General features: G+C 38.1%; 4 protein-coding genes across 5 annotated transcripts in view; 3 read left to right on the plus strand and 1 right to left on the minus strand.

The window, feature by feature from the left end:
- adcy2b (adenylate cyclase 2b (brain)) overlaps positions 1-1,660 on the plus strand; it is a 122,447-nt gene extending 120,787 nt beyond the window's left edge. The window contains exons 23-24 of the mRNA XM_073822426.1: positions 960-1,146; positions 1,549-1,660. Of these exons, the coding sequence (XP_073678527.1) occupies positions 960-1,146; positions 1,549-1,660 (299 nt within the window). The remainder of the gene's footprint in view (positions 1-959; positions 1,147-1,548) is intronic.
- Positions 1,661-3,300: 1,640 nt separating this feature from the next.
- LOC141289586 (adenylate cyclase type 2-like) lies at positions 3,301-12,809 on the plus strand. 2 transcript variants are annotated; one of them, XM_073821726.1, is made up of 7 exons: positions 3,301-3,625; positions 6,022-6,180; positions 8,811-8,957; positions 11,616-11,723; positions 11,885-11,999; positions 12,133-12,257; positions 12,351-12,809. In XM_073821726.1, exons 1-7 carry the CDS (start codon positions 3,467-3,469, stop codon positions 12,501-12,503), a joined length of 966 nt encoding a protein of 321 aa, XP_073677827.1. In that variant the 5' UTR covers positions 3,301-3,466; the 3' UTR covers positions 12,504-12,809. The 2 variants fall into 2 exon arrangements, with proteins under 2 accessions (XP_073677827.1, XP_073677828.1); XM_073821727.1 differs by having other exon boundaries at positions 3,303-3,625; positions 6,039-6,180.
- Positions 12,810-14,082: 1,273 nt separating this feature from the next.
- On the minus strand, positions 14,083-18,066 carry cfap90 (cilia and flagella associated protein 90). The gene is made up of 3 exons (XM_073821337.1): positions 17,950-18,066; positions 14,424-14,540; positions 14,083-14,285 (listed from the first exon to the last, which is right to left on the minus strand). Exons 1-3 carry the CDS (start codon positions 18,064-18,066, stop codon positions 14,109-14,111), a joined length of 411 nt encoding a protein of 136 aa, XP_073677438.1. The 3' UTR covers positions 14,083-14,108.
- A 4,561-nt stretch (positions 18,067-22,627) lies between these two features.
- On the plus strand, positions 22,628-23,682 carry LOC141289220 (serine/threonine-protein kinase pim-2-like). The gene is made up of 4 exons (XM_073821318.1): positions 22,628-22,645; positions 22,746-23,106; positions 23,196-23,369; positions 23,603-23,682. The coding sequence occupies exons 1-4, from the start codon at positions 22,628-22,630 to the stop codon at positions 23,680-23,682; spliced, it is 633 nt and encodes a 210-aa protein (XP_073677419.1).
- The last annotated feature ends 633 nt before the right edge of the window (positions 23,683-24,315 follow it).

A 24,315-nucleotide genomic window follows, 5' to 3' on the forward strand; every position in this document is an offset into this window, starting at 1 on the left:
GAGGACTCTTTGTCATCGCATAAGCTAACGACGGGTGCCTCCATCACAGGATAAGGGGTGGTCATGAGTGGCCACTCCGCCTAAGTATCCTGGCGCCTGTGGTCCAGGAACTTTTGAGGGCATGCTCCTCTGGGGTAGAGCGGTCGTCACCTCATCTTACGGTGCCCGTCTCTCCTCAGTGCCCTCAGGAAGCTGAAGTGTTTTCTCTGTTATATCAGAGCACAGCGGTTTCTATCGGGTTTACTCCACCATCACTCTTGAGAGACTGATTCCCTTTGTAGATCATTTGGCAGCATGAAACTCCTGCCAGATGTCTCAAAGAGAGAGGCTGCAGCATCCATTTTGGTGCTGCGCCGCCCTGGTTCTACGGGGTCCTTCCCACACTGGTGGGCTGCAAACAGGCTCCAGTGTTGGAACAAGAAGTAAACACTCTCTTCAGGAAGGAGGCCATCGCAGTGGTCCCTCCTCTCAAGAGATGGTCCGGGTCCTACAGCCGGTACTTCATAGATCAAAAAGAAGATGGAGGGTGGCGTCCGATTCTAGATCTTTAAGTACTGGACCGCGTGGTCAGGCGCCTGGTGTTCAAATATTTACCTTAAACAGGTTGTGCTACAGATCAGGTCTGAGGACTGGTTTGTTACTGTAGATCTAAAGGATGCATACTTCCACATCTCCATCCTACCTCAGCACTGGAAGTTCCTGAGGTTCGCATTTGGGGGCGAAGCGTACCAACACTGGTTCTTCCTTTCAATCTGGCTCTCTTACCCTGCACTTTCACCAAATGCGTAGATGCCGCTATAGCCTGCTAAAGCTGCATTCACATTCTCACTATATCGACGATTGGTCAATTTTAGCTCAATCTGAGCGCATGGCTGCACAGCATTGAGATGTTGTGCTAGCCCACATGAAAGAGTTGGGGTTACGGATAACGCCAGAAAAGTGTGCTATCTCCTCTTCAGAGAACCACTTATCTAAGCGTAGTGCGGGATTCGACTATGATGCAGGCACGAGAGCATGCCTACTGTTCGTATCCAGTCGAACCTCACAGGGGAGAGTCAGAGAGGGCAGGTCACTCACTGTAAAACAGTTCCAGAAACTGTTGGGTCTGATTGCAGCTGCGTCCAATGTGATACCTCTTGGCCTGCTGTACATGTGACCCTTGCAGTGGTGGCTCAAAACCAAAGGGTTCCTCTCGAGGGGAAACCCACTCCGCATGATCAAGGTCACGCAGCGATGCTTTCATGCCTTAGACATGTGGAGGAAACTTTCGGTTCTTGCCCAGGGCTTGGTGCTGGGAACTCCTCGTCGCCGCGTATGCTAGCGACGGATGCACCCCTCACCGGTTTGGGAGTGGTCATGAGTGGCCGCTCAGCCCGTGGTCTGTGGAGCGATCGCCATTTTATTTGGCATATCAATCACCTAGAGATGCTGGCTGTAGACTAGGCTCTGAGGTTCTTTCTCCCAGACCTAAGAGATCACCATGTGCTGGTGCGCACTGACAGCAAAATGGTGATCTCTTATATATATGTGTTCGCACCTCCTTTACAGGCTGGCATACCAGAACCTTGTGTGGGCCCAGGGGAAGTTCCGTTCGCTGAGGGCAGTTCACATCCCAGGGTATTTCAATGGGGAGCAGAGATCCTGTCGAGACAGGGGCTGAGGCCCAGGGAATGGAGACTCCACCTGAGTGCTGGAGCTCATTTGGACCAGTTTGGTTGAGCCCAAGTGGTTCATTTTACTACGCAGGAGACGACGCAATACTATTGAACAGACTTGGCTGAAGCTTCGTCTGTATGCATCCACATTTTCACAGAAAATTTCTCTTTCAAGTCTAGAAATTGGAAAAGTAGTGTTGTAATTTCCCTACTGTAGTGTAAAGCAAAAACAGTATACCTATGAAATATTAATATTAGAATATTATATTATTTAAATATCAATAGAATATTTTACTCTTATTGTTATTATTATTATATTCTAATTAGTTTGACTTCCTAAAACACCAGTGTGAATGTAATTTAGACTTTTTTAAATACCGCAATAATATTGTGTCATGGACTTCATATAAAGATATTATTGTATAATGAGATTTTGATATCGTTACATCCCTAGTAGTTTTATTTATTTGTAGATTGCTTGGTTTAATATTTCTATTGCACACACACAGTGAGTGAAAGAATGAAGAATTGAAGCACACAGATATATTTGGCAACTCTGGAGGCAATCTTTTTTTCCAGAAGGTCTCTCAATATCTCCAGGGATTATGAGTGACAGGTGCTGCTGCTGAGATGGCAGGCTTTGTGTGGATTAGTCTTTTCGGAAGACTTGAAAGTATAGGACATTAAATATTTCCAAAAAAAAAAAAAAAAGAAAATAACAGCCTATTGGTATTATTCATTCTTTTCTTTTTTTTCACCTTTCCATTAAGCCTTTATGAATGGAGTAAGATTTGCTCAAATTGGCCACTGCAACTGTCTATGGAATATTATGACATGGAAGTAAGCCTTTGGGTGAGACTTCTGGTTCTATATCCGCTATAGGGAAACAACGAGAGGAATAACACTGTGTAGTAAACATTAAAACTGTTTGCACTACAAATCAGTGTGCTTTAATTAATTATATTAATCTCTATATTAATTATATACACATAGTCAACCCGAAATTATTCATACCCCTGGCAAATTCTGACTTAAAGTTACTTTTATTCAACCAACAAGTTTTTTTTGACCGGAAATGACACAGGCTTCTCCCAAAAGATAATAAGACGATATACAAGAGGCATCATTGTGGAAAAAAATATTACTCATCTTTTATTTACATTTGAACAAAAAGTGGCATGTCCAAAATTATTCATACCCTTCTAAATGACCAATAGAAAAGCCTGTATTAGTTATTACAGCAATCACACACTCCATATAATTGCTGACCAGCTTTTTTCATGTCTCCACTGGTATTTTGCCCATTCATCTTTAGCGATGAGCTCCAACTCTTTCAGGTTGGAGGGTCTCCTTGCCATCACCCTGATCTTTAGCTTCCTCCACAGATTCTCAATTGGATTTAAGTCAGGACTCTGACTGGGCCACTGCAAAACATTAATGTTTTTCTGCTAACCATTTCTTCACTTTTGCTGTGTGTTTTGGGTCATTGTCGTGCTGAAATGTCCACTGTGTATATATATATATATATATTATATATATATATATGTATATATGTATGCATGTATTATTTCATACAAAATAATATGGTAAAATGCGCCAACTTCCAATGCCAAGCAGCAAAACAAGCTGTTTTGTACAGCTAAAAATAGCTGCATGCGGATGAGACTGGAAGCTAGATACAGAACATTTACAAATGGCTTTGCCTACTCTTACAGGGAAAATAAGGTGAATACAAAAACATTATTAATCTGAATAAGGTTACACTGACATAATGTTGTTGAGAAGTCTCTATCACACATATTATACTTTACATGCAATACTTTTGTCTCTTTTGTGTCCTCTTGACTTTCAAAGTTTATATTTCTGGCTGTCTGTTCCCCTTCAGGCCAGGTGTTCTCAAAGATTTGAAGACCATGGGCTCCGTGTCATTGTTCATTTTCTTTGTCACTTTGCTTGTTCTGGCTAGACAGGTGAGTCTCTCTCAATCTAAAATCCTCAAAAAGATGTGCTTTACCACTGCTATCATACTTGCTCTTTGTTTTTGAGAAGTTCATTTAAGTCTGAACCACATTTGAAAATTTTAATGGAATACAGTCTTAAAAATAATGGTGCTTTAAAAGATACTTCACAACGATGCCACAGAAGAACCATTTTTGGTTCCACAAAGAAACATTCAAAGGTTCTTTAAAGAACCATCTTTTTCTTACCTTTTTATAATCTAAAGAATATTCTTTCTCCAAAAATAACCTTTTGTGAAACAGAAAGGTTCTTCTGTTGTTAAAGGTTCTTTATGGAACAAAAAGGTTATTCCATGGCATCGTGAAGCACCTTTATTTTTAACATTGTAGTTCACCTAAACATTAAAAAATTGCTGAACATGTACTCACCCTCAGAGTTTTTTTTTTTTTTTCATCAGAACAGATTTTTAGAAATTTAGGATCACATCAATTGCTCACCAGTGGGTCCTTTGCAGTCACTGGGTGTCGTCAGAATGAGAGTATAAACAGCTGATAGCCCTGTTTAAAAAAACAGCATATGCTAGTTAGGTATCTATTAAACCATGGCTGTTGGTTTGAGCTGGTTTTAAGCTGGTTTTAAGCTGGCCCTAAGCAACTAGCTCCTGCTCAGGTCCTTCCTAGGACCAGAACATGACCAGCTTAAACCAACTCAAGCCATGCTTCAGAACATTCCTAACCAGCATATGCTGTTTTTTTCAACAGGGAAAACATCACAATAATCCATGAGTCCATCAATAGATGTCTTGTGAAGTCAAAAGCCGCATTTTTGTAAGAAACAAATCCATCATTACAGCTTTTTAACTTCAAACAGTCCTTTCTCCTGTAGAAAAGTCACCTCGTCTGAATCAGGAGAGAAATATGCACAGATCAAACATTATTTACAAGCAAAAACAATTCAACACAGTTCCAAAGAATATGTTTTGATGTGAGAGGACAACAAGAGATGGACTTTTCACTTGAGAAAGCATTATTATGGATAATTATGGACTGGCATTTTGGCTAGAAGTGATGTCTTTAATGCCTTAATGATGGATCTTTTTGTTATAAACACTACACAAAACATTAATTGATAAACCGGAGTGGTGTGGATTATTGTGATGTTTTCATCAGCTGTTTTGACTCTCATTCTGATGACACCCATTCACAGCAGAGGATCCATTGGTGAGCAAGTGATGTGGTGCTAAATTTCTTTCTTTCTTTCAAACTTATTCACATCTTGGATAGCCCGTGGGTGAGTCCATTTTCAGCAAATGTTCATTTTTTGGGTGAACTATTCTCTTCAGACTCACTTTAGTTTGGAGAACTTGGAGGCACTTAGAGAGAAAAATCCACCCACAGGAATTACAGCGGTAATGCATAAAGTTTTAGTTTCACCACTGAAATGACACTTTAAACAAATTTACGCAGCTTACATAATCTTTTTTATGGATGAGTTAATATAAGCCTTTGAACAAACATAAAAGCATCACATTTCTACTTTTTAAGCCTGCAGAATGTAATTCCATAGTAAGTGCATTATTATTGCGTGCTTCAATTGTAGAAGATGCCTGATGTTGTTATCCAATGACAATTTATCTAGAAACAGTCCCTTGTCACGTTGAAATGTACACTTTACAATGAAGCTCAGCGTTTTGTGGCAGCACAAATGTGTTCCTGATTTCTGTGGCTTCAGTTATTATGATCACTCATCAGCCTCTGGCTGCACAATAACTCAAAGTTTTCCTGCAAAAAAAGCATTTAATAAATAGCATTATAAGAAATGCTTTTCACAGTATATAGAGAATTGTATGCTTTTCAGCCTTTATTGAAACCTTTTCACTATCTGTACAGGTCGGCCTTGGGTCAGACTTGATTTTTTTCACTGTGTGCTTTTAATTCTGTTGCGAGCAGCTGTTTGTCTGTGGATAATAGGCCTGTCTGATGAACTCTGTATTTGAAATGTGCAGTTAGGTGAATTCATTTATAAGTAATGCGGCGTTCGGGTTGATCAGGTGATAGGTAAGCCGGGGACTGATTTTTCTCCAAAGCAATGAACCAGACAAAAATAAGCAAAAGCAAATATAGACTGAGTGAGAAAGACTATCAGTGCATACTTAATGCCTTTCAATGCCATTTCCACTGATTCACAAAATCTTTTTCATGATGAATGTCTGCTGGAACATAAAGCTACAACTCAGAGAAAATTGAAGCCATTTTTCATGATAGCAGCCCTTTATGCAAGAAAAATCCATAAAAGTATAAGATGAACTGTCCTTGTGTGCATTTGATTCTGCTTTCTTTGTCATCTTCTGCCACATACGGTGATCAGATGTGTACCATCTCTTTACCTCTGTGTCCTCTTGTAACAGAATGAATATTACTGTAGGTTAGACTTCCTGTGGAGGAACAAGTTTAAGAAGGAGTGTGAGGAGATCGAGACCATGGAGAACCTGAACCGGGTTCTTTTGGAGAACGTACTACCTGCCCACGTGGCAGAACATTTCCTGGGGCGAAACTGGAAGAATGAGGTGAGTGGCGTCTAAATGTCTGAAAACACCTGTGACAGGGTTCGTACAAGGTGCTTAAAGTGCTTGAAGTCCTTAAATTAGATTTTTTTTTTTTATTAAAGGCCCTTGATAATAGCAATGTTTTTGAAGAGGTACTTGAAAAGTGCTTTAATTATTGAAAGACAATGTATCTATGAAATAAGTGTTTCATTTGTTAATAAGCACGTATCTTTTCACACATTTAAAAAATGTCATACTTTTTTTTCTTATTTTAGTTGATGTCATAAAACTATCGAGCTAAACCAGTAGTAGTACTCAGTGTCATGTAAACATAGCTGAAGTAAAACTTAACATAAAACTCATGACTTCATTTCAAGCGATGCACTAGCTAAAACCAGATCAAGTTAAAAGCCATTCATTTTCAATTTCAACATCGCTTGTAATGATCGTAAAAAAACATTTAAAAACCATTGCATCACAAAATGATTCACTGTTTCGAAGCGCTACAATCGGATCACATATCGCAAATAATTTGATTCAGATCAGAACTTTGCGTATCACAAATAATTTGATTCATAACAGGACTTCTGAAGAGGTTTGCGAGTAATTTGTTTCAGATCAGGACCTTGCGTATAACTAACAATTTGATTCAGAGCGGGAATTCAGAGCAGGTATACAAGTCTTCTGATTTAGAACAGAATTTGCATATTGGAAATCATTTGATTCCAATCAGAACATTGCGTATTGCAAATAATTAAATTCAGAATGGGACTTCGGAGCATGGGTTGTGAATCATTTGAATTAGATCGGAACTTCGAAATGGGTTCGCAAATCATTTATTCGGAACTTTGCGTATTGCGAATCATTTCATATAGATGACACTTCAGGGCGTGGATCACAAATCCTTTGATTTAGATCGAAACATCGGACAGGGTTTGCGCATCATTTGATTCTGATTGGACCTTTGTGTATTGTGAATGATTTGATCCAGAACGGGACATTGGAGCAAGTTTGCAAGTCATATGATTCATATTAGAACTTTGCGTAGCACAAATAATTCAATTCAGAATGGGACTTCGGAGTGTGGATTGTGAATCATTTGATTTAGATCAGAACTTCAGAGCGGGCTCACATCATTTGTTCAGAACTTTGTGTATTGCCAATCGTTTGATTCGGATGCGACTTCAGAGCATGGATCGTGAATCATTTAATTTAGATTGGAACTTTGAAGCTGGTTTGTGAATCATTTGATTCAGATCGGGACTTCGGGGCATGGATTGTGGGGTGGGTTCGCAAATCAATTTATTGGCAACATTGTGTATTGCGTATTGTTTGATTCAGGTCGGGACTTTGGGGTGTGGATTGCAAATACTTTGATTTACATTGAAACTTCGGACCAGGTTTGTGAATCATTTGATTCTTATTGGAACTTTGCTCATAACAAATAATCTGATTCTTTGGAGTAGGTTTGCAAGTTATTTGATTCAGATCAGAACTTTGCATATCACACCTCTTTTGATTTAGATCAGAACTTTGGAACGGGATTGATTCAGATCGGAACTTTGCGTATGCAAATAATTAGATTCAGAATAGGATTTTGGAGTGTGGATTGTGAATCATTTGATTTGGATCGGAACTTTGTGTATTGCGAATGATTTGATTCAGAAAGGTACTGTGGAGTGGGTTTGCAAGTCATTTGTTTCAGATCGGAACTTTGCATATCACAACTCATTTGATTTAAATCAGAACTTCGGAGCAGGTTTGGAGCAGGTGAATTATTTGATTCAGATCGCAACTTCGGAGAATGAACTGCAGGGTGGGTTCGCAAATCATTTATTCGGAACTTTGCGTATTGGTTCAGATCATGACTTTGAAGTGTGGATTGTGAATCATTTAATTTAGATTAAATCTTCAGAGCACGTTTGCGAATCATTTGATTTAGATCAGAACTTTGCGTATCATGAATCATTTGATTCAGAATGGGACTTCGGAGTGTGGACAGCGAATCATTTAATTTAGATCAGAACTTCGGAGCTGGTTCACAAATCATTTGTTGAGAACTTTGCGTATTGCGAATCATTTGAATCAGATCGGGACTTCAGAGCATAGATTGTAAATCATTTAATTTAGATTGGAACTTCGAAGCCGGTTTGTGAATTATTTGATTCAGATCGCAACTGCAGGGTGGGTTCGCAAATCATTTATTCGGAACGTTGCGTATTGGTTCAGATCATGACTTTGAAGTGTGGATTGTGAATCGTTAGATTCAGATCGGACTTCGGAGCATGGATCGTGAATCATTTGATTTAGATTGAAACGTCAGAGCATGTTTGCAAATCATTTGATTTAGATCGTAACTTTGCGTATCACAAATCATTTGATTTAGATCGGAACTTCGGAGCAGGTTCGCAAATCTGTTGTTTTAGATAGGGACTTCAGAGCGGTTTTGTGATTCATGTTTTTTTTAAACAGTAGAAAACATCAAACCATACTTGAAATTTAAAGTCTTTGAAAATCAAAAAAGTAGTGCTTGTAAAGTCTGTGAAAGTCCTGGAATTTTATTTTACAGTATCTGTATGAACCCTGCTGTGAAAATGCATCTATTGTGTCTTTATCACCAGATATATTTTTGTATTCCGTATTTTTGACAGGATCTCTACCATCAGTCGTACGATCTGGTTTGTGTGATGTTCGCCTCCATCCCAGACTTCAAGGAATTTTACACAGAATCTGACGTTAATAAGGAGGGATTGGAGTGCCTCAGGCTCCTTAATGAGATTATAGCAGATTTTGATGAGGTAAACTCACAGACACAACCCTAGTTTGATTTCAGATGCTGTTAAAAGCTGCACTAAAGTACTAGTGGAGATGTAAACCCCATCTGCAATAACTGATCCTTCCTTAAGCCCTGCCTTAAAAATGTTACTGACATGCTGCCAGACAAACAATTGATCTTATGTAATGTATGCCTGCTTTGGTCCTTTGGATAGTTTTAAACATAATATTTCAGAAATTATCTAAAAATAGCACTTTTTTGTTAAAATATTAGACAAACTCTGCCTTTGAAAAAAATTGTCTTTGTGGTATCAGCATTTCAGATAAATCCACCCATAAATGGCACATAAAAATAAAATGAACTCTGGCAGCTTTACATGACGATTAGACGGTCTCTTCAAGTTTAGGTGGGCGGTTCTTGGCTAGAATAAGCAGAAAAGTGGATCAGGCTAGTAAAAAGTCTGGCTTTTGAGATAAGAGCAATTATATAATACTTGAAAAGCAGAACCAAGTTCTAGTTTGAAAGCTTGACATAGTAACAGTAAAAAGGAGGGCAGTTCCTAACAAAGGATTATGGCCACTAAGTTTCACTTATATAAATGAAATCCTACTAGTGTCTAAAAGCTGCAAATATAAATCTAAACAGCAAACTGCTGCTAGCAATCATATCATTGGCATGATTGGTCCCATACTGGTCCCCCAATAAGGTCAGTAAACAATAATTGTGACTATATCAACAAGCAATATGGTAAAAGACAAGACAAAAATGTATTGAAAAAAACTATACCAAAATCAAAAAGGAGACAAAAGATTATAGCAGACTGCAAGATCAGGGCTTCAGTAAGCTGAAGTTTTGCAATCAAATGGCTGACAATGAGATTGCTTGCTCATCATTGTCTGATTTAGTGTCAGAGTTCCTCTGAAACCCTCCACCTCCCCCAGCACCACCTGTCTAGATGTGCTGTGGGATTTATGTATCACTATTTTTTTGCATCAAAAGTGTACATTACATGCTCACAGCAGTGTGTCTGTGTACCTACAGTCTTAAAAATAAAGGTTACCATTCATAATGAAACACCATTTTTTCTTAAGGTGAACATTCTGAAGAAACGTTTTTTTTTTTTGCTTTATAAACCTTCTATGCAGTTATAGGTCCCATGGATGTTAAAGGGAACTCTGGGTATTAAGACTTGTTTGGTTTAATATAATGTAAATGATGTCTCTAGCTGAAATATGTAGTAGAAAACCAATGAAAGAGTCCAAGAAAAAGTCCACATTGTTTTATACATATTTTAGACTATGGGAGGGCGCCATTATTTCGATGACATGAAATTGTTGCACCCGCTGAGCTATTGGCACTACCTGTTGCTATTTTTACCACAACACAACTCGAAAAATAAAATTGTGATACAATGTCCACAGCTACTGAAAGAGCTTACAGGTGGCTGACAAGTGTAAATGCATCTGGTTGTTGAAACCACATATGTACATTTTACTCCTCCCAAAATATTAAAATAATAAACGTGTGAGAATGTTTTATAGGTTTATATGGCATTTTATATTCTGAGTATTTCTTCAGCAAGCCCACACGCAAACTGCCACAAATGAAACGGAAAGTAAGTCGCAAACACTTAACACACAATTATCTTCATTAAAAGTAGTACGACGAACCTATCTTTCCAATGCTGATGTCGTGCTCTCCTTTTGCGGTCTTTGATCTTGAAATTAGCTGATAATGAATAAATGCAGTGCTTATCTTTTGCTTTTGTTAAAATAAACTGCGTTAATTTGCATTTAGCATGGGAATTGAAGACCGGATTTACATCCATTTGGCAGAGACACATTTATGTGGCCAAGTGTAAATGGAAATTTTAAATAGATATAAATAGTAAATAGTCCTAAACACCCCTGTACATCAAGTGAAATCTGCGCTAAGAAACTCCTTCAGTTGTCATTTGTAAGCTCTTTCAGTAGCTGTGGTCGACTAAAATCCTCAAAGGCATCAGGGCTAAAGTGGAGAGAACAAAGACGCAGGTCTTTAGGAAGTTTCATTCATCCACAGGCATCTACCCATTCACCCAAAAATGAAAATTGTCTTATTTTCTTAATTACTCCCAGGGCATCCAAGATGTAGATGACTTTGTTTCTTTAGTAGAACACAAACGAAGATTTTTAACTCCTTTGAAAGGTTTAACAAACCTTTGAAAGTAAAAAAAACATGCACCGACAAATCCAAATTAAATCCTGCGGCTCGTGACGATACATTGATGTCCTAAGACACAACATGTAACGTGCCTGATGCTAAACTCGTGCTCATGACAGATGGATGTGGCTGTGTATCAAAGGTAAAAAATGATATAAATACTGTTCAGTTTCTCGCAAAAAAATGATCGTTTCATGTCTTAGGATATCAATGCATCGTCACGAGCCGCAGGGTTTAATTTGGATTTGTCTGTGCATGTTTTTTTTTTTTTTTTTTTACTTTTAAATGTTCGGTGCCCATTCACTTCCATTATATGACTTACAGAATGCAACGGTTTGAGTAAAAAATCTTTGTTTGAGAAACAAACAACATCATGGATGCCCTGGGGGTACGCAGATAAACATCAAATTTTATTTTATTTTATTTCATTTTGGGGTGAGCTATCCCTTTGTCTTCTTAATGCTTTTCTTCTCAACAGTTGCTGTCAAAACCCAAATTCAGTGGTGTGGAGAAGATCAAAACGATTGGCAGCACATACATGGCTGCAACAGGGCTGAATCTGACCCCTGGACCAGAGTATGCACAGGTAATTTGAGCTTTTGTGTTTGATCCTAAATTATAATACTTGTAAAGATTACACTGGAGTCTCATCAGACCTCTTGTAAGATCTGCCCATTGGTCTAAAAGATTAATTTGCACTTGAAACGTCTCATTTGAGAGTCTCAGTTTCTTATTCTTATTCTGCAGGACCACGACCGGCAGTACATGCACATTGGCACAATGGTAGAGTTTGCGTTTGCTTTGGTGGGAAAGCTTGACGTCATCAACAAACATTCTTTTAATGACTTCAGGCTGCGAGTGGGTAAGCAGAGCTCGTCAGCACTTTCACACCCGGCAACATTTTGTTTGCCTTTCCTAATTGGCAGATAGTCTCATAATAGACTTTGATCACGCATTCAGGATGTTTCAAATGTTTCCGGCTTTTCTCTCGCCAGGAATAAACCACGGCCCAGTAATCGCAGGAGTAATCGGAGCACAGAAGCCACAGTATGATATCTGGGGGAACACTGTGAATGTAGCCAGTCGGATGGAAAGCACAGGGGTGCTTGGGAAAATACAGGTCGATCCTTGTACTGCCCTACTTACTTTGCATGCCTGATGAATTGTTAATAGGTTTTTCAGTGAATCACATCTAGTGTGCTTCCCTTCACAGGTCACCGAGGAGACGAGTCGGATCTTGCAGATGCTGGGCTACATGTGTTCCTGTCGAGGAATTATCAACGTGAAGGGCAAAGGGGAACTCAAAACCTTCTTCGTTCACACTGAGATGACACGGTCCTTATCACAAGGGAATGTAATGCCTTGAACCTCAGTCCCACACCTAGTCAGTCATTGACCTGATTAAAACTTGTACAGTTCAATATAACGTTGGCCTATTGTAGTGGAGCTCTACAGCGTTCTGTTCGCACCACATACACTAGATTATTTGCATTGCTTTATAAGTAATGGATGGCTAAGAGGCTCTGTGTAACCCAGACTTGTAATTGTGTGTTGCTCAATCCATAATTTAAGGCAGCCGAATTTTGTAAAATAAAGACATTAATTAACTAAGGTGGCCATGTTTTGATGCTATCATTTTGTTATCCATTAAAATTTATATAGAAATGTCCAAGTCTCTGTCTATGAATTTTAAATAGGCTTCATATGAAAAGTGTTAAAACCACACTTAAAAACATTAATATTACAAGTCAAACAAAAAATGATCTTTATTGATAATACTATCATTCTAAATTATATATTTATTTTTTTCAAGAAGTTTCTTATGCTCATCAAGACTGCATTTTTTTTCTTAAAAAATACAGAAAAAGCTGTAATATTGTGAAATAATGTTACAATTTTAAATAACAGTTTTCTCTTGAATTATATTTTAAAATATATTTTTTTTCCTGTGATTCAAAGCTGAATTTTCAGTACTCCAGTATTCAGTGTCACATGATCCTTCAGAAATCATTCTAATATGGAAAATTACATAGTATTTTTACTGAATTATTTATTTATTTTTGGAACTGGTGATCCTTTTTTATTAGGAAACTTTTAAGGAATAAAAAGTAAAAAAAGAACAGTAATTATTCAAAATTCTAAATCTTCTGTAACATTATATATTACTGTTTGAAAGCTTGAGGCAAGTTTATGTTTATTTTATTGATTATTTAGCAAGTGATAGTAAAGAAAATCTTTCTATTTTGAATGAATGCTTTTTTTTAACCAAAAAAATATTAATCACCACAACAGTTTCCAACGTTGAAAATAAATCAGAATATTAGAATGATTTTTGAAGGATAATGTGACACTGAAGACTAGAAAAAATGGTTGCTTTAATGGCTGCTGAAAATTCAGCTCTGCAACAGATGAATAAATTATATTTTAAGGTATATTATAATAGAAAACCATTATTTTAAATTGTAATAATATTGCACAATATTAATGTTTTTTTCTGTATTTTTGATCAAATAAATGCTGATTAGCAGAAAAGACTTAAAAATATATTTTTTCACATTACATATGCATTTTTCACTATGTTTATATGTACACTTTCTTATTTGATATATATTTACATGCTTTTTATATGCTTTCTTATATCTATAATTATAGTATTACTAAAAATATGTTTTTATAGTAATGAGAATATGGGCTGTTTAGAGTTAAAACTAGGCTTTATGTATGCATTAATATTCATTAATAACAATTATTTTATAATATCATTTAATTATTATTGCAGCATATAATTTCTTATTATTTATTCTTTTGTTAAGGCATGAATTATGACATTTTTTATCCACCCTGTAACATCAAAACTTACATATTATCAATATACTGTATGGCTGTCAGTAACAATCTACTCAGCTCGTAGCATTTCTTTTGACATTGACTGTAATGCACACTGACAGATATGCATATGTAAGAGACACATTTAGACAGGTGTCACAGATCCATAACCTTCCTCCACGCTCCAGGTGATCCCATTCTTATTGTAGAAATCAGAACGAATGTGAGCTACACGAGCAAAGCTCCTCCCTGAGACATACTGGGGCGGTGAAAATCGGCCATACACAGATGAGGACAGAACAGGCGCTGGTCTAGATGATTCCTAAGATAGGAGGTTGAGATGAAAGATATTGGGATCTAGTTTCTCTAGTCAGCATGGTTAAAAAAAGAACAAAACACAATGCATGGACCACTAAGCTGACAAGGACGGATCGCTGTGGAGTTTTGGGAAAAAACGCACCTCGCTGAAGATGTCCAGGCCCCGGGATTTGGCATGTTTTCTGTCATCACGGTGGAGTTTGTTATCATAGTGTTCAGGGCTCTCATGTAAGCAGTCATACAGAGATCTCTCTGGAGCCTGTAGTACAAGGAAAATTGACAAGTTTTGTTTTAGAAATTGTTGTTTTTTAAAATGTGCACCTAAACATACTTGGTTTAATGATAACAAAAGGTATTTTTGGGTATCTACAGTGTATCAAAAGGATGTTATGAAAAAGGTATAAATAGGGATGCACCGAATCCAGATTTTTGGGGTTCGGCCGAATACCGAATACACTGTTTAAGATTCGGCCGAATCCGAAACCGAATACCGAATCCTACTCGCATCCTTAATTACACGTTTTTAGCTGTGAATGTCCAGCTGCCGTACCTGAAGTTGCTGCATTTTGGCTGCTGTCTGTAGATTCCTTCATGCAAAACTCGTATTCTTTTGGATGTTTTAGGGGCCGTTCACATGTAGCGTCTTTTGCGCGCACAAATTCGTTATTTTAAATGTAGATGCGCGGCTTGCGCGCGCATAATGGAAGCGCCGCGCACGCGGTGCGACGCGCTCGTTTTTCCAGGCGCGTCCGCGCCGCATCGAGATAAAAACATCTCAACTTTTCAGAATGCAGCAAGCGCTCCGCAGCTTGGAGCTAGAGCGCAGCTGAGAAACGGCGCAAGCGCCCGAGCGCTTTGTTGACAAGGAAGAAAGAGGCGCGCCTAGCGTTTTCCACGCGTTTTTAGGCGCGACATGTGAACGGCCCAGACGCAAATGTTTTAACATCGGCGATATGTTGTGTACTGCTTAGGGTCCTTGCCACCACGAGACAAATTGGCATTGCAAATTGAACATAAAGCTCGACTTGAATCGCCTTCTTTTGGTGGAAAGTACTGCCAAACAAAACTTTTTTTGCTTACGAGTTCCATTTTCAGATTCTTACAGCCTACTACATTCGAACGGGTCCTATGTAGCCTAAAAACACCTTCACGTAATCAACGGCCGTGTGACGTCGTAGTGCAAGTCTAGGGTTCGGTTTCGGTGGAAAATAAATCTAAGGTTCGGCCGAAACCGAACCCCGTCAAAAAGCCCAGGATTCGGCCGAATCCGAATCCGAATCCTGGATTCGGTGCATCCCTAAAATAAACCTAAATAAAAAGTCTGCTATTGTCTGCTAAAGTCTGCATTAGCTGCTATAGGGAAATAAGGAGAAGAATAGCAACGTGCAGTAAATGGTAAAACTGTTTGCACTACAAACCATTGTGTTCATAATTAAGATAACACATTAAAATAATATGGTAAGACACACCAATTTCCAATATCAAGAAGTAAAACGAGCTGAGACCCATAAAATTTACAAATGCAGCGCCCACTCTTAGGGAAAAATAAGGTGGATATTTTAACCAGGTATACTAAAAGGCCTACATTTGTTGTAGATTATATAACCGATACAAAACTAATGTATTTATGCTGCATACATTTTGTTTGCAAATACCACTATTGACATTTAACATCTAATGCAAGACATCAATTGGATGTTGACGCTTTTTTTAAAGACACCCTATGGTGAAAATCAAGTTTTTAACATTGTTTATGTCTCTCTGGTATTTTAATATGCTTAAAGACAAACCATAGTCTTAAAAAAAAGAAAAAAATAGTCTTAAAATGTGGTTTGAAACTAACTTTATTTACATATGACCAATCCTGTCAAGTTGTGGGGCGGGGCTTTTCATATCATTAGCATATCATTGGAACATGGTTTGTGTAGCATAGGCTAAGCAATACATTATTAGCTGTTTAATAATGTATTAAAGTCAAATGCTAAATCACAGTCAAGTGTCCGATGTAGTAGATAGCAATACATAGATACAGTGCCTTGCAAAAGTATTCATACCCCTTCATTTTTTGTTAAACTGCTTTAAATTATTTTTTCCCCACATCAATTTACACTCCATACACCATAATAATGACAAAGCAAAAACCAGATTTGCAAATTTTACAAATTTATTAAAAATAAAACACTGAAATAGGTACATTGCATAAGTATTCATACCATTAACTCGGTACATAGCTGAAGTACCTTTACAGCCTCAAGTCTTTTTGGGTATGATGTGACAAGCTTTGCACATCTGCATTTGGCAATTATCTGTCATTCTTTGCCTCACCTTTTCACCTCTCAAGCTCTGTCAGCTTGGATGGGGGCTGGCAGACATTTTCTAGAGTCCTAGTTGTTCCAATCGTCTTCCATTATGGATAATGGAGGCTACATGCTTCTGTGAACCTTCAAATGCCACAGTTTAACTCCACTCGAAGTGTAGTAAAATCTAGAAGCAATATGAATGCTCCTGAGCTAAATTTCGAGTGTCCCAGAAAAGGGTATGAATACTTATGCAACAGGATCTTTTCAGTTTTTTATTTCTAATAAATTTGCAAAGTTGTTACAAACCTGTTTTGTGCTTTGTCATTATGGTGTATGAGATGTAGACTGATGTGGAAAAAAGTAATTTGAAGCAGTTTAACATAATGCTGCAACAAAACAAAATGTGAAAAAATGAAGGGGTGTGAATACTTTTGCAAGGCACTGTATATTATCATTCTTGTAATGTGACTTGTAGACAACCATATCGAGGATTTGCACTTATGATCACGATTTGGTCAGTTAAGTGGATACGTGGCCATATTGGAGATACTCGGATGTAAACAACACTGATAATTTAGGCCTACTACTGAATATGTTGTTCTGCTAAATTATCTGTCTAAACCATGAAAAATATGTGTGGAAGCTGCTAAATCATATAGAGAAAGACTTAGTTAGCAGTAAAGGGCACAATATTTTGACAAACTAATGTTAATGGTGGTAAAGATACATACTATAGATATCAGCCTTATATTTCACCTACCTGACTGGAAATGATAAGAACAAACACGATTGTTGTCTGGAAATTCTGGTTTAGTTTGACAAACCACAAACACTTTTTTGTTCCTCAGTTTTTTGCACTCTTCTCTTGGATTTGTTATAACTTTTGGCAGTCTATAGTACTCCAAATGTTTTCCCGGTGGTCCGACCGATTAGTACAGCCCAAAACGTGGCAATAATTGATCATTATCAACAGCAAAATATGCGAGTTTGTGGTTCAGTCATTGTTTACATTCAGTGCAGCTAATATTGATATATATATATAACTTAATAAAACAACAGACATATATGGCTGAATTAATCCAATATTGCCACTTGCCATTGTGAAGCATTTATTACTTAAATTAATCGCGAAAGTGGAGCAGGTATTAATTAAAGCGATTAAATGGAGGCGGGGACTAATTTACATATTTATAGTCATCTGCCTGTAGGCTATAGCCTACTAAATGAGGTTAAGGGTTTAGATTTACATTCAAGCAAATTTAAGGCATTCTTTTTCACTCGAAGCAATGTTTCATGTGTATTTTGATTTTCAAAATGAGTTTTGAGTTATAAACTTAGTCATGAACTTGAATTAGCCATGTGACTTACCTTGGGGCTGCAGTTGAAATATCGCATTTCTGTGTGTTCAGTCCTTCTGGGTGGTATATAGCTGAATACTGACAGCGTGGAGAGCGGTTTAGACTTCGCTTCAGATAATACGTCCATTACAACTGTTGCACTTTTATCGCTGGAGAGCAGGAGTTATATTTCCACAGACAGTGACAACTCCGCGTCTGCGGTTGCTAGGAAACTTCTGGAAAACTCGCGCTCAGGTGTTTACACCATTCGAAGCGAGAAATAGCAGGTGTTACTTAATAGCTCGAGAAGCGACGAAGAAAAGCAAATAGACAAAGAAACGGAATTAGGATTTTATGGTTCATTTTTACCGTAAATAGCTAAATTATTTATTAATTTTCTGTTTCCTTGTGTTTTTTAGCTACAATTTGAATTGTAACAAACAGCTTTGAATGTCTATTACAGTTAGGAAATAGTTAAGTCACTTTTTCAACTTCCAGCTTGGCACAGCAGTTAAGTGCACATTCATAATTTACTAAAACTAACAAAACACTTCAAACAGGTCTCAAATCAACCGTTTCTTTCATAACACTAGCAAAGCTTGTCACCGAACAAGCACTCTTTGCCACTTATAAAACAATGACCTAAAAACACTAATAACAGGTGGCATTATAGGCTACAATGCTTTCTTTTGTTAAATGTCTTTACAAAACACAAATGACATTCTCAACTGTTAGAATTCACTGTTTGGTCCATGTTTCCATTACATTACAACATTTCATGACCGTTATTCCAGATTCCCTTTTTGTTAATGAAATCACCAAAACCTGCTGTGTCTTGTGTGGATGTTCAACTACATCTAATTGTTTTAATGGCATTTTTTAGATTTAGAATATATTTTAATATGGCATTACTGTAGACATTTAGCAAACTGCTTATTCAGGTTTGTATAATGTTAGATTTTTTAACTTAAGTTTAGCAATTTTAAAAACTGTATGTAAATGTGCAAATTGGCTGTCATTTGAAAGAGTCATTGAATGCATTTTGCACCAAAGCGATGATAAACCGTTTAACCCACATAGTCTTCTGTTTTGCTCACTGTGTGAACAGTTTTAAGAAAGTGACCTAAGTATCAAGACATGGGACTTTGTGATTGCATAAATGTAATTTCTTAATTTAAAAGTGATTTATTAGTTGTTTTTTTATGTTTGAAATGTGAAACTGTATACATTTCCCTTCTTTTATGTCTTTCATAAACACCAACTTAACAACTGAACTCCAAGTTTCCTTCTGTAAATATGACTTTGCTTACTTTTGTCCTAAGGACGTCATCCAGTTATATTTATTTGTGCATGTGCAGGCAAAAAAAATGTATGGCATGTACAAATGGGTGTGTGTACCTGATATTCACTATATTACAGGATCCAAATACTAAAACAAGTATAGCAATACCAGAAAATATTGTGCTTTTTTGGTCCCCATGAGAAAACAAGCTTATGAATCTTAAATTAAGTTTTCTGAAATTCTAAAAATGCAGTGTGTGATCTCTTAATGGTCCTTCTCTTCCCTGAATTGTGCACATTTTCCAGGAGGAGGCAGTGGAGGAACATCTCTTGCTAAAACTAGAGATTTACAGAGAAAATGAGTAAATGGGTAGAACCTTCTACTTATTTTAATGGGGAAAAATGGCATAAATAATACAGAACAAGCCCACAAGCACCCAAATGAGCTGCAGTACTGAAAACAAGCCATTCCTTATATGTGAGCAATGATAGAGGGCCTGTCCCAATACCCACACTACCGGTTTTTGCACTGACCACTCTACTTAGGCTACATGATATATGTCCTGTGTTTGGCCCTGAAGTGTTGAAGTGGCTGTTAAGACCTATATATAAAATATAAAAAAAATGTAAAAATGTGAGTACAATTTTTACAGAGCGTTATTTTTTTTGTAAATTTAATACTACTATGTATGACAGATGTGGTTCTCTTTAATAAGTAATAAAAAGCATATTCATCTCTGCACCAAAAATTGTGCAACCCTTTACATTTTACACAAATCATATGTAATATCTAACTAAATTCACACTGCAAAGTGTAATCGATAAATCGCGAATTTGGGGCACAAACTTAAACACGATGAATGATGTGATACATTTATCCACAAATACTTCTCTGAAGATTTTATTATGTGTTACGATTTTTTTCAGACCTGAGACATTTTCACGCACACATTTTCTTTTGCGTGCACATGCTTTCGAATGCCGCAAGCAGGGTGCGAATTACGGGGGGATATGGGGGGGGGGGTCTGACCCCCCTAATTAATGCTTTATCCCCCCTGAAGGACATAAACACAAGATGTAGGGGGGGTCTTCCTTTTAAATAGTGGTAAATAGTTCGCACTGATCTGTATCTTAAATATTACTCATAGTAAAAATAGTAAATGACCACCCCTATAATGGTTCATACCAATCGCCCCAGCAGCCTAAACTGGAAAATTCAGTCTGCTGAATAGGAAGCCTACCGATAGACATGGTGAGTGTTCAAGACACCTTTTCTTGTAATACGAACTTATATACTATATTATATACTTTTCAAACATTGCCTAAAAGCAAAGTAAAATTAGACCACCCATCACTCATGTTTTGTATTTGTAATAGACGTCGATGCTCGGAAGTTAAACAGTGAAAGAGTAAAAGCGATCTTTCATAATCATCAATTTATCAGTCAAATAGGGATGTGAACTTCTTACCCAGCGTTTCCCATACATAGAGTTTACTTGGCCCGCCCAGGTAACGATAAAACGTCACGAGGCAGCTGCCCTCTCTACCTACATTTAATACTGCACAATTTCGTAATGTTTTATTAAACATGTATTTTTGATTAATAAATGAGATGTAATATAATTAAACACGAATTTGGTTCACTGAAGCGTACATATGTACAAAAACAACCGATTGTCAAGGTATAATTCGCACACTGGCCCCAAGGGACAGGCTAGCGTTCAGTGTCACGTGCATTTCAAAGCGTTGCTGAGGTATTTGCTGTCATAGAAATTATAGAACTTTTGTGTGCGCTGCTTTAAATAGTTTGTGCGTGTCAGAATTCTCTGAGGTGTGAGTTTCGGAGTTTGGTCGTTCGTGGTTCCTGATACAGAGTTACTTGTCCAAGTGAAAACTGTTATCATGGCAATGAAAAGAAAATGCAGTTCTTGCGCTGAGGTGTACGATTTCCATCAGAGTACATTCCCAAAATCCAGCAGCATTACGGCTGAGAAACATCTGCCCGTTAGTGCTGCTGATGAAAATGAGATGCCAGTGAGAAAGAGAATGAGGCCCGAGAGTTTTGAGAAGCTGCTCTCTTTGAAACCCATCAAGTGGCGCAGCAGCTCAAACCAGGCATCTATATAGACATGCTGAGGGTAAATCAAATGACCATTTCACAATGTTTCATAAAGTCTGCATAATTTGCATCCATTTCAATGAGTATCCATTAATGGAATAAACCGATTTGAGGAATGGTTCTGTTCTGTAGGATGAATTGTCATAATATGCCATTAATTACCATATGTTACAAATCCACTCCATCACACATTATATCAAAATGCAAAAGTCTGATAAAGGCCATGATCGGATTTTTATTCAATGACATGCCATACATCTTTAAACACAGATGAAAACAAGAGAACATCTTTTCTCACTGGCCAAAAGAGCGTTCACGTCAAATCCCTAACATCCAGCACAGATGCGGCTGAGCAACATCTGCCCGTCAATGTTGGTGAAGAACATGAGCTGTCAGTGAAAAAGAGGAGAAGGACTGATAGTTTTGAAAAGCTGTTTTCACTTACATACATCAAGTGGAGCAGCAGCTCAGACCAGGCATCGACACATGAGAGACGAGCTGGAGGTAAACCAAATGACCATTTGACAATGTGTAACTGTCTTCTGTTTACTAGAGATCTGTACATCATAAACGTGAAATAATTTTCAGCTAGATATGAGTATCTATTAATACGACTTCAATTAACTAGGGAAAATTCTCACTTCCTAAAAACAGATGAAACATGGTTTGAAGAAGTTCTAATTTTAGACATCATGTAGCAACTGAAGAATCATCATGATATGAGTATGCAATATTTAATTAATATTTGATTGAAACATGCTTTTGTTTGATATTTGCCTCTTCAGATCATTTTCCACAGTCCATTGCCTGGTCTCAAGAGGATCATGGTTTTCAGAAACCTCTTTCCAGTGATCCTGAAGTCCTTCCTCCTGCAGATCAGCAGGTTCAAAGTCCTCCAGCTCCAGTCCACCACAGTCCAGCCTCTGCTCACAGCAGCATAGTGGACCTGACCACTGAGAGTGAGTTTACTGCCACAACCTGAACATCACACACACTACTATCAATGCTTGACATTTCATTTCAGTTACAATTATTCAACTAGTACTATTATTTAACAGACAACATTCTGAGCCAGTATGAAATCGGCAGAAAGCTTGGTGAGGGAGGATTCCGGCTCCGTCTACGAAGGGTAACGATTGGAGGATGGCCTTGAGGTATTGTCATTTTCTTACAATATTTAACTGCATTGTTTTGTCTTAATTTAGTCTATATTATGTTCTTTATTTAGTGCACTTGTCATGTTGTAAATGTATCATTGTTGTGTTTTGTTGCCCAGGTGGCAGTGAAAATTGCCAGAAAGCCAAAGAAGATGAAATACATAAACACTGTAAGTAGGCTACGCTCACTGTACAAACACACAGACAACAATTTGTCCAAGATTCGACAAAAGTCCTTATTAGTCCATCTAACAATGACCTTTCTTCTAGTCTGGTCATCCCACACCCCTTCCATTAGAGGCTGGCCTATTAATCCTGGTCAACAGGGAGCCCAAAGCCCCAGAGATCATTCAGTTGCTGGACTGGCACATCATGGTCATGGAGCGTCCCTCACCCTGTAAAGAGCTGTGGGACTATTTGAAGCATCACGGTGGCATCCTTGATGAAGAAACAGCATGGTTCATCATGGCACAAGCAACGATGGCCACTCACATCTGCTGTCAACAAGGAGCGTTTCACCGTGACATTAAGTTGGAGAACCTGCTGCTGAACCCCGAAACCCTGGAGGTCAAACTCATCGACTTTGGGTGCGGGGATCTCCTTAGAGACTCCAGCTGTACATGTTTCCTTGGTATGTATTATGCATCAAACCTTTAGTTTGAAAGGTTATATGTTGTAGCATCTCAAGCTTACCCTTTAGGTAAAATCTTTTTTCCTCAGGCACACGAGAGTACTTCCCTGAGTACTACGTGTGGCGCCAGTACCACGGGAAACCAGCGACTGTGTGGTCTCTGGGAGTGCTCTTATTCATCATGGTGTGTGGACGCTTCCCACAACCCGAAGACCTAGACACAATTGAGCATGACATCTGGTCTGAGCCTGGCTTGTCAGAGGGTAAGATGCCATTCATAACAACAAAGACCAACTGTAACTGAAATCATATAAAACAAGGAGGAAAAAGTACAAAAGAATGATAATGTGGATAATACAGGAATTATACCTGATTTTACGACTGTGCATTGTAGAATAATCAAATCTCATACCTTAATACAAAGTCAGCTGGTGTAAAGTTTTAAGTAATAATCCGGCTCTCTCATCTCTTCGTCTCTTTCGTCATTTCTGCACAGATTGCTGCCACCTGATTCAGTCTCTCCTGCAGCAAAACCCAAGCCAGCGGATTGATTTGAGGGATATCCTTCTGCACTAATGGTTTCAGGTATGATTTAAAATAGAAGATGTTTATTAAACGAGAACAAATCTGTAGTCAATTTTTTTCTAATTGTAATGTACATACATGTATATAGCCAATAACCTTGATTTTTCTTCCAGGTCACCGAATAAGCAAAGACAAACATTATTTGCTCTATTTACTGCCACAGTCCCAGAGTTCCTCAAGTCAGCATAGCGTCTGGTGGCCTGACCTGAGTGCGGATGCTTCCACGCCTTAGCATCTTGTTGGGCTGGCGAGCCTTGATAGAGTCTGACACCTTGGCTGGTGGTAGTAATGTTAGCACCTGCCGATATTACTTGCCTAGCTGCACTTGATGGCCATAGTCCCAGAGCTCCTCTCTTGGCCGTCCCAGAGGTCCCTATGAAAGCCACTCCTGCCACGGCTGTCCTAGAAGTCTCTGCATCAGCTGACACAGAGTTTCCGGTCTCTGCCTATCATCTGGGTGGTCCCTCAGTGCCTTAGCATCTTGCTAGACTGCCAAACCCTGGTAGCTTCTGGCTCCTTGGTTTGAGGCAGTGATATTTGCATTTTGGCAGTATTACTTGCTTATCTGGTGACCACATATGCAAGTGCAATGTACAAAGTACAAACAATGATTTAAAAGCACTT

The sequence above is a fragment of the Garra rufa genome, chromosome 17 (genome assembly GCF_049309525.1).
Source record: "Garra rufa chromosome 17, GarRuf1.0, whole genome shotgun sequence".
In the NCBI taxonomy this organism is placed as follows: domain Eukaryota; kingdom Metazoa; phylum Chordata; class Actinopteri; order Cypriniformes; family Cyprinidae; genus Garra; species Garra rufa.

Excerpts from the sequence above, each read along its gene's own strand:
- LOC141289220 (XM_073821318.1), top strand. Across the intron at positions 23,107-23,195 it reads CAGCTGTACATGTTTCCTTG|GCACACGAGAGTACTTCCCT; the intron begins GTATGTATTATG and ends TTTTTTCCTCAG. Across the intron at positions 23,370-23,602 it reads TGAGCCTGGCTTGTCAGAGG|ATTGCTGCCACCTGATTCAG; the intron begins GTAAGATGCCAT and ends ATTTCTGCACAG.
- cfap90 (XM_073821337.1), bottom strand. The coding sequence starts at position 18,066 with ATGGACGTATTATCTGAAGCGAAGTCTAAACCGCTCTCCACGCTGTCA. Across the intron at positions 14,541-17,949 it reads ATTTCAACTGCAGCCCCAAG|GCTCCAGAGAGATCTCTGTA; the intron begins GTAAGTCACATG and ends CTTGTACTACAG. Across the intron at positions 14,286-14,423 it reads GCCTGGACATCTTCAGCGAG|GAATCATCTAGACCAGCGCC; the intron begins GTGCGTTTTTTC and ends CTCCTATCTTAG.
- LOC141289586 (XM_073821726.1), top strand. The coding sequence starts at position 3,467 with ATGCAATACTTTTGTCTCTTTTGTGTCCTCTTGACTTTCAAAGTTTAT. Across the intron at positions 11,724-11,884 it reads CTGGACCAGAGTATGCACAG|GACCACGACCGGCAGTACAT; the intron begins GTAATTTGAGCT and ends CTTATTCTGCAG. Across the intron at positions 12,000-12,132 it reads TGACTTCAGGCTGCGAGTGG|GAATAAACCACGGCCCAGTA; the intron begins GTAAGCAGAGCT and ends TTCTCTCGCCAG.